This window comes from Diadema antillarum, unplaced genomic scaffold, assembly GCF_040938485.1.
Source record: "Diadema antillarum isolate AM-2024a unplaced genomic scaffold, OU_Dant_1.0 seq00000845_RagTag, whole genome shotgun sequence".
NCBI classification, from domain to species: domain Eukaryota; kingdom Metazoa; phylum Echinodermata; class Echinoidea; order Diadematoida; family Diadematidae; genus Diadema; species Diadema antillarum.
This window is the reverse complement of record NW_027271719.1, coordinates 736,907-751,197: the sequence shown is the minus strand read 5'-3', so window position 1 is coordinate 751,197 and position 14,291 is coordinate 736,907. Positions and strand designations below refer to the sequence as shown.

Here is a 14,291-nt window from a genome sequence, read left to right as displayed (position 1 = left end):
CTCTTTAAACAGATGAGCAGGCTTACTTTTTTGTTTAATATACTTATAGGTGATGAGAAGAACTTCAGAACTCGAAGTCAGATGAATAAATCTCCACCATGACTACATGTACTTCCACCCGTTGCAAGTAGTCCGACTACAAGGGATTCATGAAAAATTGTTATTGCTAATTACGCTCTCTTGGTTACAAATTAAGATTATGTAGATGCATATGTTCTACTATTGTTCAATAATGAAATCACTGTAGACTTGGTCAGACTTCTCACCTGCTACTGCATTATTCTGACATGTTGGAAACAATATATTTTGGCTTTATCAGCGCTGGCTCTTTCTCAGAAACTGTTCAAAGGCAACTACATGTACGGATACCTTTTTAGGCATCAGAAGGCTCTGATACCATGCACTTAATCTGTGTGTTTATGACATTTGGCGCTTCTCTTCTCATTCTTTTTTCTTCAAAACTTGTAAGTATGTAATGCGATGTCTCTACTCCACCAAACTGTGATGTGTGTTCTACAAGACCAGATGAGATTATTATTATTATATAGACTTGTGCTGCGCAAGAGGAATTGTGGCTTTTGTGTGATGGTGTTTGTTGTTTGTACATGAGCAAGTTGGAATTCAAAACATTTGAAGAAAAAATATTATTAAAACATTTTTATATAAAGCAGACCCGAGATGTCAGAGGCTTTTCCTATTGTGATGTCGATGGTTTCTGAAGGTTCCCTGTGGTACACACGTAATGCTAATTTATTTTATTTTATTTTATTTTTTTTTTTGGGGGGGGGGGGGATGGGACAAGAGTGCGCGTATCAAAAAAAAAAAAAAAAAGTTTTTGAATGAATTACAACTTTACTTTTGACCTTTAATCTTTATCTATTGTAAAAGCTGGTAGAGTACCGGTACTCTCCACTTTATCAGGTACTGTGCTTAAGTGAAAAACAGTTCCATATGCCCCTTGTTACACATGTATTTACCGGATAATCGGGTAGTTACTCTGGACAAACCAGTAGGAATTTTCCAGATTAACCTGATCTATTTCCATAGTTTTTTTGCAGAAAGCCTTTTCTTAACATTTGTGTAAATGTGAATTACGAAGAAACTGAGGTGCTGAAAGTCAGTAGAAAGCTTTAGTTAGGTTGAAATGTGCAGTGTATGTACCACCGATTCACCATTGACTGGTACAAGTAGACACATTTTTGCATGTCATGTACATGTGCATACCCTTGCACTAGCACTACACACACACACACACAGTTCACACGCTAATCACTACACATGTGCAGAACACAGCAGAATTCATTGCAGCATTTGGCTGTTATGCATACAATGCATATACAGTGTATCACAGATGTATAGGAATCTAATTTCAAAATCACGTTTCGAAACGTTCATGTGGCTTGACAAGACTTGGGGCTGCACGCAAATTGTTTGCAAAATTACACTGCAGACACTTGAACTAAGGCTGTTGTGTGACTTCAGTGAGCTGTGGCTGTAACTGTATCTGTGCTGTGTGTCTGATGCAGAGAGGTGTGCGATTATAGTATGTGGTACAGTGTACCTGTGTAGTGAATGAATTAACTTGCTCTCCGGTTAATCGGGTACTCCGCTTAATATTTTCACCTGCTACCGTATTAGATTCGCGAATAGCACCTGACTCGCAAAATTTGCAAAAATAAAAACCTCATAAAATACACCCTTTTGCCATATTAAAGCCATACACATCATACATATCCCAACACTCTCCCATTCACAAAAACAAATGCCCACTCTTGTCATGACTTATCCACAACATCTAGCACTCCAAATTCTTCAAAAAAATGACACATCACCAGCCAATTAGATATGCTACACATTTCTTTACGGATGGCTACATGCATTCAATATGACGACACAGACAACTATTCATCCCACTACACTTGCACTATGCAATTTATTTGAATAGTTTCAATGTGAACACATATCTCTCAAGTTGCAAGATGTGTTTAACACTGGTCACATTCAAAACATTTGGTTTCACTCGAGAATCACCGCTCTGAACTGAAAGCGATTGGTAATGCATGAGAATAATCTCTCCCTCACATCATACATCAGGGTTTCAGCAATGACTCAACAAATCGATGCGCAAGAAATTCAGAGGTACAATGTCATACCACACCATGTGAGATGTGTATGACTGCACAAAAGCCCTCCAAAACACTTTTACTGTTAAAACTAGTCACAGAAGTTAACTTCTGACTGAATCTCACTTAATCTTGAGCTTCACAGAGCCGTATATAATCGTTGCTGTACATTACTTCAAGGATTGATGGTGATATCAAAAACTGCCCGACCCCCGAGGTGAGCCAAAACTGAAGATGCTTGGGTAGTACAAGGTTGTGGTCCCACATGGAAATGCCACTAGGTGTGCAACATGTTCACAGCAAAAAAATTTGGGGTAGTTAAATGTAGGACATTACCAGTCACTCAAAAATTAGATGTAGGTACACATTGTGATTTCATATACTCTGCTCCAAATATGTCTATGTATAGGACAGCCATTTACATGGCCACTAGGAATTCTCACGCTGTCGCAGACAGGGACTTGAGGTTCGTGATGCATGTGTTCAGGATCTCCTTTTCCTGTGGAAAAGAGAAAGGATGTGCACAACAACAGGGGAGAAATAGAAAGACAAAGTCATAATTCTCTCATCCTTGTATAAGAAGTCTTGGTTCAAGACTCAACTTCTCTATTTCTCAAGAAGCATCATGCCTCACATTCATAAAAGCACACACTCTGTAATTCTGACATAGTCACATTTCAAAGATAACACTATCAGAAATGTTCAGATAAAGCACAAATCTACAACATACAGTACTATTTACTACATGCCTTTCTCTACATACTTGTGTAGCCTTCAATATTAGTGCTTGTGATTACCTCATGGTTTCTTTACAGATTTGCAGGTCTCACATGAACCTTATGTCGTATTCATACCAGAATTCCTAGCAGTCTTACCCTCTCAGGGCTCAATGATGTTGCATGTGCCAAAAGACAAGAACATTATTGCAACATTTGGAATCTCTCAGGCTAGTAGGGGCTGTTTGATCTCATTCGCAATCTGATTAATACTGAGTTTAATACAGTGTTGTACTAGATGCAAATGTACAGAAAACAAAAGAAAAACAAAAAACAAATGAAAACAAAAACTACTGTATATGCCACATATTTTGCATGTTTTTTATTTTTGCGAAATTCTGTGTCAAATGCTATTTGCACATCTAACAACACACACACAAAATTAACTCCAATCCCGACATGAATGCGATGCGCACGCATACATTTCTCCGTTTATTTGTACTCCCTGATCATGAATTTAACCACTTTCTAAGTTGGCGGGACGTCCCATTAAGCGAAAAATTAGGCAGGTTGCTGAATACATAGCATATACACTACTAATCAGAGAATACGGAAACAACATGGCACTCTGCCATTCTTCAAAACTGTGCACAGTGTACTCCCGTTATAATGAAGAGGGTTATAACAAAATTCCGGTTACACCAAAGTAAAAATGTAGGCTCAAACATTATCAGCTCTCTGTTTTTTTATCATTATTATTTGTTCGGTTATAGCAAAATTTCCATATAATGAAAGAAAACTGCTGGTCCTTAGCACATTGTTATAATGGGAGTCCACTGTATAATTATGTGAGCATGATATCCCTACCTGCTGAGGGGTAATGCTCTTCACTACATTGTCCTCGATCCATCTGACCATGTGTTGCTGCTCCATTCGCCTCTTGGCATTCTCTAGCTCCACGTGGTAGTCCTGGAAACATAACACACCCATAAACCATGAGTTCACTTGGTTGACTTTGCCAATTTCAAGACTACACAAGATATTGCATTGATGAGAAGAAGATGAAATATCAATCAGGTTTAACAAGCAGGACCCTCTCTTCACAAAGTCTACATATTACACCGAGTATGAAAGAGGATGGTCATATCTCGAAAGGGTAGTCCAAAAGAAACAAACATGACTTGTAAAAAATCATAAAGGACTTCAAGCTACACCATCTCAATGACTTGTTGATTTGTTGGCTATTTTACCCACTGCTCCAGATATGAATATTTTCCTTCAGAGTTCTGTTATGCACAATATGACAACATGGTTGTCCCAAAAGTTTTAGATTGCCAACACGACTGGTAAGTCAAAAGTCCATCTTCTGTCAGCAATGCAAACCTGTGACTTACTTTGAAAGTGCGGGCTATAAATCTTAAATAGTGGAAGGGAGAATTCTTAGCAATATCTACCAAATATTGAACTATTTTTGTCTTTAGTTTCACTGCCTAGAACACAGATAAATATTAGTGACACTCAATCTTGGTTTCACTCACCAGCTTCTTCTTGACCTCTGTAGCAACCTGCTGGAGACGCTCCCTGTATTCAATCTCGAGGCGCATCGCCACATTCTCCTGCAAGATACAGAACAGATCATCAAAAAACCATGGAATATAATCTGATGCAGTAAGCTGAGATAGAGAGCAGTGTATCAATAACATAGCTGTTAATATTCAAGTACCCCCCCCCCCCCCTCCACTCCAAAGTTGGGGGGATTTTTGGCAGCAAAGATTTGATCACAAAGGTTCACATGTGCTTACTGAGGGCACATAATGATGCATATACAGACAAAGAAGAAGCTTAACCTTAGGTTACCTGTATGTACCGGTCAGTCTATCTTTGTATGTACAGCAATCCTATTATCGGCACTGTCTTTAACCTAACCACATACCCTCAACATCAATGATGCAGTTCTATTCCTTCTCATGTGGCACTTATTCTTTCGTTTCTGGTATTCCATGTGGCCACTACAGAAACACTTTCAATACTTCCCTGTAAGCTAACCCAAAATTGACTGCTTGATACCCCTCCGAATGACTACTGGTGTAGGTAATTAGGATAGACAGCCTCGCCTACGGGCACAACTGCTGCTGGTAGCAGACTTGAACCAGGGACCTTACTACAGTGCACTCCCGTTATAACGAAATGCTCGGGACCGGCCGTTTTCTTTCGTTGTAACGAAATTTCGTTATAACCGAACAAATACAATATATAACAAAAACAAGGTAATCACGCATATATCATATTATGTTTGTTGAATACTCATCATACACTGGAAAGCTATGTGAAATGGGATGGTACCTTTTTAATTTCGTTTGGATATTACATTTAAAAGAGAGCATAAAGTTGTTTTTGTCACACAATAAGTCGTGTAGAAAATGATAGTTTAGGATTCCGTTACAGTTCGCTATTCCAAAGATTCGTTTCTTACTACAGTTCGTTACTCCGAAAGACTCTTTGTTCTGAAGTTTTGCCATTCCCGGGAATCCAAAGGTTTGTTCATTATTCTGAAGCTTCGCTCTTCCAACGATTCGTTATTCCGAAAGTTAATAATTTAGATATAAATATTTTATTGTTCGTTTTCCGAAGGCTCGTTGATCGGAAAATGAAATGAGTTTCGTCATTCCGAAGGTTTGTAAATGAAAAAATGAGAATGGTTCACAGTTCCGAAGGTTTTTTAATCTGACAATGAAATAAGGTTTGTTATTCCCAAGAAGGTTTGTAAATCAAGAAAAAAAAAATGCGAAAGGTTAGATATTTCGTAGGTTCGGTTATCTTAAGACGATTATGAAGTTTGCGATTCCCAAGTTTTGTTAGTGGACACACCTTTTTTCACCTTTGGATTAACGAAACTTTTTTTAATGTTCCGATTAACGAAAGTTTAGAATTCCTATAATTTCCTGACTAACGAACCGTCGCAATAAGAACCATATCTCATTGTCGGTTTAACGAACTTTAGTAATAACGAACTGTTTGAATAACGCCAAAATGTTCGTAATAACAAACCCTATTTCATTTCCGAACCAACGGACATTTAGGTGTATTAGAATCTGTGTGTTTTGTAATAAAGTACCTTCAGAACAATAAAATGAACCTTGTTTAATTTCAGATTGTTGTATTACAATAATGCAAGTCCCCCTCGGAAACTGTGCAGGACACAAAGAGCGAACACGTATACAGTGATGTGAAGCATTCGCCCCATGCAGAGACGCTATAAATGCTTATTCCGCTACGTATTTTCGGAAGCGATTTGCATTTCGTTATAACGGAGCACATTTCTTTTGTTTTTCTTTGTCAGTGGTGCTCAGAAAAGATTTCGTTATAACGGAAATTTTGTTATAACCGTGTTCGTTATAAGCGAATTTTGTACCACAGACGTCATTGGCGATAATTTTGGGACCAGAAGTTTTACTTCGTTATAACAAAATTTTGTTATAACCGCGTTCGTTATAACGGGAGTGCACTGTATTGAGAGTGTGTGCTCGGATCCACTGAACCAAAAATGATTTCTCCTCTTTGTCTCTGTCAAACTTACAAAATACAATTACCAAATGGCTGATATAGTCATTAAATCCATGCATTCACATATATAAATTTACATCTGTTCACAAAGATGTATAACAGTACAAATTACTTTGATTTTTCAAACTCGCAAACATGGCAAATTTTATGACAAAGTAAGAGACATTGACTGACCCTTCTTGCGTCAAAGAGCTGCTTGCGTCCATCAAGTCTCCACTGCTCCGTCTTCTCATGCTCAATGGCGTCATTGTACATGGCTATGCTCTCATTGCGGCCAACATAGGCTTGTTCCAATCTTTCCTGTCGAAAGACAAACATGATACAGAAAGCTGGAAATAACAATCATCTCTCCATAATTGTAAAACTGCTGCACCCTTTTCAGCTCTTTAGGAGCAACATGCTGCATCTGCATGCTGCAACCAGTACCTATATCTGCTAAAGGCAAAAGATAAATTCAGTTTTCTCTACCATCCCCAACAGGTGTTTTGAACTTTGACAGAGATACAATACAGTGTAAAGGAATACTATATACACTGTTATTTTTGCATGGGTTCAATTTTCACGAAACTTCACGAATCACTGTTGGACTTCAAATTAAACACACTACAATGTCACCCATGCACTGGTGTAGGAGTGCATCTATGACAGCTTAATGTCAATTTGCGAAAACAACATCTCACAAAAATGTTCACAACATCCTCATTCGTGAAAAATATCCGTACGCAAAAAATAACAGTTTCTACAGTATGCAGAATTTTTATAATTTCTGTCAAGTATCTATGAAAGCGTCCATGCTAAAAGATGTCATAGAAGCATCATTCCCACAAATCCACCAAATTCAAACCAAGTACAGATCACTGTCCAATATCAAAATATCACTGTGTATGGGATAAAGATACTTTCAAAATGTTGGTGTGTCCACTTACTGCCCTCTTCTTGTCTGCCCACTGTGCGATGCCCGGGCCAAATCTCTTGATGCCATAAATGAACAGAGACAGCGCCACGGCTGCATGGATGGTTTCCGGGCCAAACACATAGATCTCCTTGTTGATCAGGAACAGGATGAGACCAGTGCCGAACACGTATGGTCCTGGGAAGATGATCAGAAACAGCCCCAGCATCGGGTCAACAAAGTAAATGGTACTGATTCTGCATCAATCACAACTATAGAACTGTCAAGCAAGATGCAGAATCTCCCAAAGCAATTGAAGTCATACTCTTTCCCTGCTTGTATATGGATTTTTTTATATCCAATGAACTTGCTTATTTGACAAATACACATTCATTATTTGTTAAAACTGGCACAAGAAAACTGACAAAATAAATTGAAATAATTTATCTTTGAAGAATGAAGCAGCTCTACATCTATTATGACGTCAAGAATGATACAGTCTCTCTACTATGTTTGTTTTGTTTTCTTAACTGATGGCTGGGAGAGACGGAAACTGCTATGTCACTTGCAACTGTTCCAAAAAATATTTGAAGGGGCAAGGGCTCTTTCATGCTTGCAATGCTGCTAGCTTAAAATATCTACTATTGCAGATATGGGCATAACAGCTTAGTTTGATGTACATTAATTTGCTCACTACTGTACCACTAAACTGTGCAGTCACCAGCGTGTTTCTCTTACCTGTGACTCCTGTCTTCTTGTGGAAGAACTGCATCCACTCCTCTGGGACGAAACCGAACCGCACCTTGCCTCCTTCCTCTGGCATTTTGGTGGGCATCAGCTGGGATGATGATGTCGAGATCAACATCTTCTGAGGTGCTACTGTTACACTACAAGTTACCAACGGATGAGAACAGAAAAGATAGACCTTGCATAATATCACTTGCATGTCATCTGCATTTCAAGCTCGATTCGACTAATATGTAGTATTGGTTGAAAATCACACACACAAGCTTTGATGAAAAAGAAGAACACTTCAGATGAACAAAATATTCATTATACAATGCTGTAAATTTGGCACAGATTACTGGACAATGTGCAAGTGTGGTAGATCTCTTTTAAGTAAGCAGACCTCCCTTTTTACAGACATATACGTACTCCAAGCACTTTCAAAAGATCCCTTTTGGGGGGATGAATAGTTTCAATATGAAGGAAACTTTTTACTGCATAGCATTTACTGCAAATAACAACACCTGAACAGTCATGTACACATACAAATTACAGCACAAATACAGAATTGTGTTTTTCATTTCTCAAATTACGAGTTGCAGGTACAGTAGCAAAGCTGCTCATAATGACAGTAGAGTAGTGGCTACTGTCAGCTGTATTCCTGATTTCTTTAAAGTTGAAATAAAAAGAGGGTTTTTTTTAACATGAACATCGCATGCTCAAGAACTTAAGGAATCCGTTTAAAATCACTTCACAGCACTACAAAATTATAGATAGGAGAACATTCTCTAGTTAACACCTGCAATAAAATAAAGCTTTTAATCTCTACATTTTGGTGTCGATGATTCAATAGTTCAAGAACTGCCTGAACTTCATACGTCACATGGCAAGAATTTATAACATCTTGTACAGAAAACCATGTCTGCTCTCTTTTCTATTTTAGAGATGAAACTTATCAATGGCCTCTAAATTTTTTTCCTATCGGTGTGAAGATGTAAGGTCAATATATCTAGCTTGGATTCACAACATTTGCACTTACCATGGTGCTGATGCTCTGACTGCTGCCGCAGCAATGGCGGAGCCTGTCAAGAAATCAGATAAAAATCTTAGAATAATCTACTGGTACTGTTCATGTATTGTCATTCTGAATACTGTTCTGCTACTGTTGGTACATGTTTGTAAAGAAGCAAAATTTTGGTCAATGGTATACCCCTTTTGCATCATCAAATTCCTGACTACACTGTAGTATTGTACTGTAAAAGTGTTTATTTTCGCGCGACTAATTTTTCGCGCTTGGCCAGGTAAGAGGAGTTTCGCGTGTTTTTATTTCCGCGGAATCAAGACACCAAGTACAGGTACAATGTACATATGGCAAGCAAAAACATTCACGTGCTTTTATTTTCGCGCTAGTGTCTGGTTGCGCGAAAATTTCCACTTTTACAGTAGTTTATTCCTATAAAAAAAGAACTGTAAAGTTACAATGTATTCCTAATCATAGCAAACATTAGAAATCTTCTATCATGATTTTTATCAGTCACTTTGATATAATCTACTAACTAAAGCAAGGTTTCCTGGTATGGACGATCATTGCTTTCATTTACATGTATCATACTCGCTAGCCTGCCTGTAATTGCCTGCTCATGTAGGCCTATCACTGATCTATACAACTAAATCTTTTGGTATTCACTATGAACAATCACATTATTGATCCATTGTGCACAACATGTTGCATGCTAACTTAATTTTGATATCTTCACAACTTCAAATTTGTTAAAGAATGACATTTTCTCTGTCTTGCCCAGGCAGTCTGTTACATAATATACCGCTAAACACAGAATTGCACTGTTACAAGCACACTACATTACATACATGTATGTGACCGTGCATCACAAAACGAACAAAAAGTCGCACACACTCATTTTGTGTGAGGACTGAAAATAAGTGAAATGGGTCAACCTAGCCGATCTTGATTTTTTCATATTTTCTGAAAGAGCAAGTCTTCTTGTACATTGTGCTAAAATTTGGGATCATAAAACGGGCGGGAAAGTGTGTTTTTCAGCAGTTTATCTCGAACATTTTGGGTAGAATAGTGTTATTAGGTGTGTCTTTAGAGTCCCTTTTTCATTTCTGAAAAACCTGGTACAAACTCTTCACTTTCGACTCTAATAACTTTTGAAAGGATAGTGCTGCCGCTTTGAAAGTTGGCATTAATTATGGACAGAATGTGTTAATGAAGCATGCTGAATTTTAGTTTAATCTGATAATCCCTTCATTGTTGTTACTCCTGTGGTTTACTTCCTGTTTTTTGTCCCATTCACAGCACAGCCAGCAGAGTTTGGTAAAGATTAATGCTTGAATAGACACTGTACACTGTACTTCAGAGCCTCTTTTCACAGTTCACACTTTTCCTGAGTTTGTGCTTTCTTTCCAATATTTAGATAGGTTAGGAGAGTCCATTTGATTTGAGTTATACATCATTTTAAAGCTTAAAGTCTGCTCTTTCAGAGTATGGCCTTAACTAGAAATTCTTGTCTGGCAACTTTTTGTTTTGTGGTGCAGGGTCACATATACATGTAGCTATACTAACACACTACCAATCAACAAAAACCAACCGATAAAATGGGCACAATCACTGGCAAAAGTGATATTTTCTCACCTAAATGACAACATATCGCATCCAAAATTTTATTTTTGGCATTTCTTAACATAACACTATAACAGTTAAGAAACAATGGTCCAAGAAACTGGATTTTTTGTCGTTTTCCCGATGTTCATGGATTTTGAAAACATATCCTCATGTAAAATAGAATTTTCGCAAGCCGATGTGGGCCGCCAATTTTTTTATGAAAGTGGATGTTACCATTAAAAAAGAAAAATGAGAAAGAGACGAGAAAGACATCAACAACACCGCCAAAATTGCGATCCTGTTTGCAGCCAGTTCATGTACGCCCGCTATTTTCACATGCTTTTGCAATGGGAATTGGCGCTTACGCAATGTTCGCGAGACATGTGAAGGCGTTCAGCTGAAGAACGCGGAGCACGCGTGTATTGCATAGGGATTGTACATCGTGCCGCAAGCAGAGCTACTACGGTGCATATCGGCAAAAATTGTGCCGGGTTTTGCCCTGGTAAATCGTGAAAATTGCTTTTATCATTGGTCAATTTTTTAATGAAAACAATAGCGTTAATGAATAATCTTGTCTATGATATATGAAATGGTTGAAAATAATTTGCCTGATTTGTTTACAGTGTGAGTGTGGAAAAACCCTGGTTGTTAAACTGCCGCAAACGGGGTATTTTTACTCTAAAATTACTAGAGTAAGAACCCCAATTTTCGGCCGGCCTCCAATATCCGGACACTTATCAGTCATCACAAGGCAGCAAAGTCGACTGTCACAGCACAAGCATATCACATCGTTTCACACACTAGCACACTCGTTCACCACGCGAAAATGCCCGAGTCACCTCCAAAAATCCATCCAAAATCCCAAATTTTGCCGTCAAAATCGCGGAATCACCGCGACTTTTCCAAAGCGCGCGCAAATTAGGGCCCGTGTAAAGAATCAGGATCGCCGAAAAAGCGCTAAAAATTGAAAAATTACGCCGTTCTCTTGCGAGATTTTTCGCTTATCGCAAGCTCAGAGTGTGATGGTATCCTCAAAAACACAAAAGAAAAACAAAATCTCCGTAAGTGCCGATGCAGTGAATAAATGTACAGGGGCTGAATGCAAGTGCAGAGTCCCCAAAATTCGGACACGAACGGGCGCCGCAACATCCCCAATGCAACCTTGCGTCAAGAAGGTATGACGCGCGCGGATTTTCAGCGGCCTTGTATGCGTACTGACATTGCACGCGTGTCCAGATTTTGGAGACGCTGTCCGAATTTTGGGGAATTGACCAGGTGATAATATTTGGGGATTTTGTGAAATTTTGTGATCGGTTTGAGAAAATCAATATTAAGAAAAATTAGTTTGATATAGAGTAACTGCGTCAGTAAGCGGCCGTGCAGCCGTTCGCGGCAGGTACAACATACACGGTAATATACCGCTAAACACAGCACTGCACTGTTACATGCACACTACACATATACTAACACACTAGCAATCAACAAAAACCAACCGATAAAATGGGCACAATCTCTGACGAAAGTGAAATTTTCTCACCGAAATGACAACATATCGCATCCAAAATGAAATTTTCGGTACTTCTTAACATAACAGTTAAGAAACAATGGTCCAAGAAACTGGATTTTTTGTCGTTTTCTCGATGTTCATGGATTTTGAAAACACATCCTCACGTAAAATAGAACTTTCGCGAGCCGATGTGGGCCGCCATTTTTTCGGAAAGTGGATGTTACCATCGAAAAAAAATGGGAAAAACACGAGAAAGACATTAACAACACCGCCAGAATTGCGATCTTGTTTGCGGCCAATCCATGTGCGCACGCTATTTTCACGTGCTTTCGCAACAGGAATTGGCGCTTACGCAATGTTCGCGAGACATGTGAAGGCGTTTCAGCTAAAGATCGCGGAGCACGCGCGTATTGCATAGGGATTGTACATCGTGCCGCAAGCAGAAATACTACGTCGCATATCGCCCTTATCGGCGAAAATTGTGCCGGGTTTTGCCCTGGTAAATCATGAAAACTGCGTTGGTCAGTGGTTAATTTCTTTTACGAAAACAATTGCGTTAATGAATAATCTTGTCTATGAAAGTATGATATATGAAATGGTTGAAAATAATTTGCCTGATTTGTTTACAAGTTGGAAAAACCCTTAACAATGCTTAAACTGCCGCAAACGGGATATTTTACTCTATGTAACAAACATTATTATAGATTTCGTTTTGTGGAAAATTATTTGAGTTGAATAAATATTGCAAAAAAGCTTAAGTGTCCGAAAATTGGGGCTTTTACTCTAGATCTAGGCCTACTCTAGATCTTATTTAGGGCCTAGCTAGACGACTAGAACTTGTTGTAGGTGTACAAGTAGCTGCTAGATGTAACTTTTTCTTCTTCTCATCATGAGCGCTGCGTAACGTTGTTAGAGGGAACCTCTTCATTGTACCCCAGTCTTCCAGCCAGAGGGGCCAGGGCCAGGGGAGAGTGCCTTGTGAAACGAAGTTTCTGCTCAGCATGACCGCGCCGTGTGCGTGAATGAACATAGCGATAGCATGATAGCGGTGCAGTGCCGGTGGTGTAGTTTACCCATGGCCATAGGACACAGAGACAGCACCGCATACAAATCGCCAGTCGACACTGACAGACAGTAATCTTAACGTCGCGCCATCAGTCTTGTTTTCACTCGCTTTGAGTACAAAACAAATTATTTTCACGCATAAAATTCAAACAACAAAATATGTTCACATGAATCATATTTACCATTTCTAAATACCAGCCGGGATAACATTTTCGACACCCTTTCAAGCTCCACTCGGGTAACCCGGCACAGGCCACACGCAGGAATCTCCCGTACGTATGTGTGTGTGTGGCACGTACGCATGCATGCAGTGTGTGCAGAGTTCTATGACGGACCACCGTACGCTAAAGATGGCCGACTAAATGCCGGTACGCCGGAATTTCTTTTTCCACATAATATTCGCCAAAAGGAGCTCATGATGAGATGGGTTGTTCTCAGAGCAGCGTCTAGGCATCGCAGCTCTTAGTACCCTGTGCAAGCATGTTCAAATTCATGTTTAAGTTGATTCATCTTTCTTCCTTCTGTACAACATAATACATTCAGATTAAAAGGCACATAAACTTAAGTTTAACCAGGAAAAAAAAGAAAAGAAAGAAGAGTGACGCGTAAAATGAAGACTAGAGTCCTCATAATCACTATACCTAGCTGATTAAATACTATCTTCCAAAACAAACTATGAAAAAAAAAAAAACATATCTAACAACAGCAATCAAGTGGTATGGATAAAAAAGGAAATACATGTATTTACAAAGCGACATCAAACAAAAAGCAATCACAAATACGAGAAAGAAAAGAAAAAAGAAAGAAGGAACAAAAGCAAGTAAAATAATGACGCGATGTACATGTATCATTCGCGAGACAACAATAAGGGGGAGACAAAAGAAAGTCCGCAATATTTTTTATCCTAATCAATAATGGCAACACAGCATTTTAGAGCGCAGTTAAAGAGTCAACCAAGTATAATTATTTTAAGAAATCCAATATTCTCCCTTCCCTTTCTGGTTTCAAGATGGCGGGAGTGAATTTTATCAATACCATAAGAAAGAGGAAAAATCCATGCAGAACAGTGCAA

At 38.8% G+C, this 14,291-nt stretch overlaps 1 protein-coding gene across 1 annotated transcript; it reads right to left on the bottom strand.

Annotated features, from left to right (window-relative positions):
- Window positions 1-1,914: 1,914 nt before the first annotated feature.
- Window positions 1,915-13,492, bottom strand: LOC139740259 (ATP synthase F(0) complex subunit B1, mitochondrial-like). The gene is made up of 8 exons (XM_071650841.1): window positions 13,402-13,492; window positions 9,061-9,103; window positions 8,034-8,182; window positions 7,330-7,493; window positions 6,578-6,703; window positions 4,378-4,455; window positions 3,707-3,808; window positions 1,915-2,622 (listed from the first exon to the last, which is right to left on the bottom strand). Exons 1-8 carry the CDS (start codon window positions 13,427-13,429, stop codon window positions 2,563-2,565), a joined length of 750 nt encoding a protein of 249 aa, XP_071506942.1. The 5' UTR covers window positions 13,430-13,492; the 3' UTR covers window positions 1,915-2,562.
- Between the last annotated feature and the right edge of the window lie 799 nt (window positions 13,493-14,291).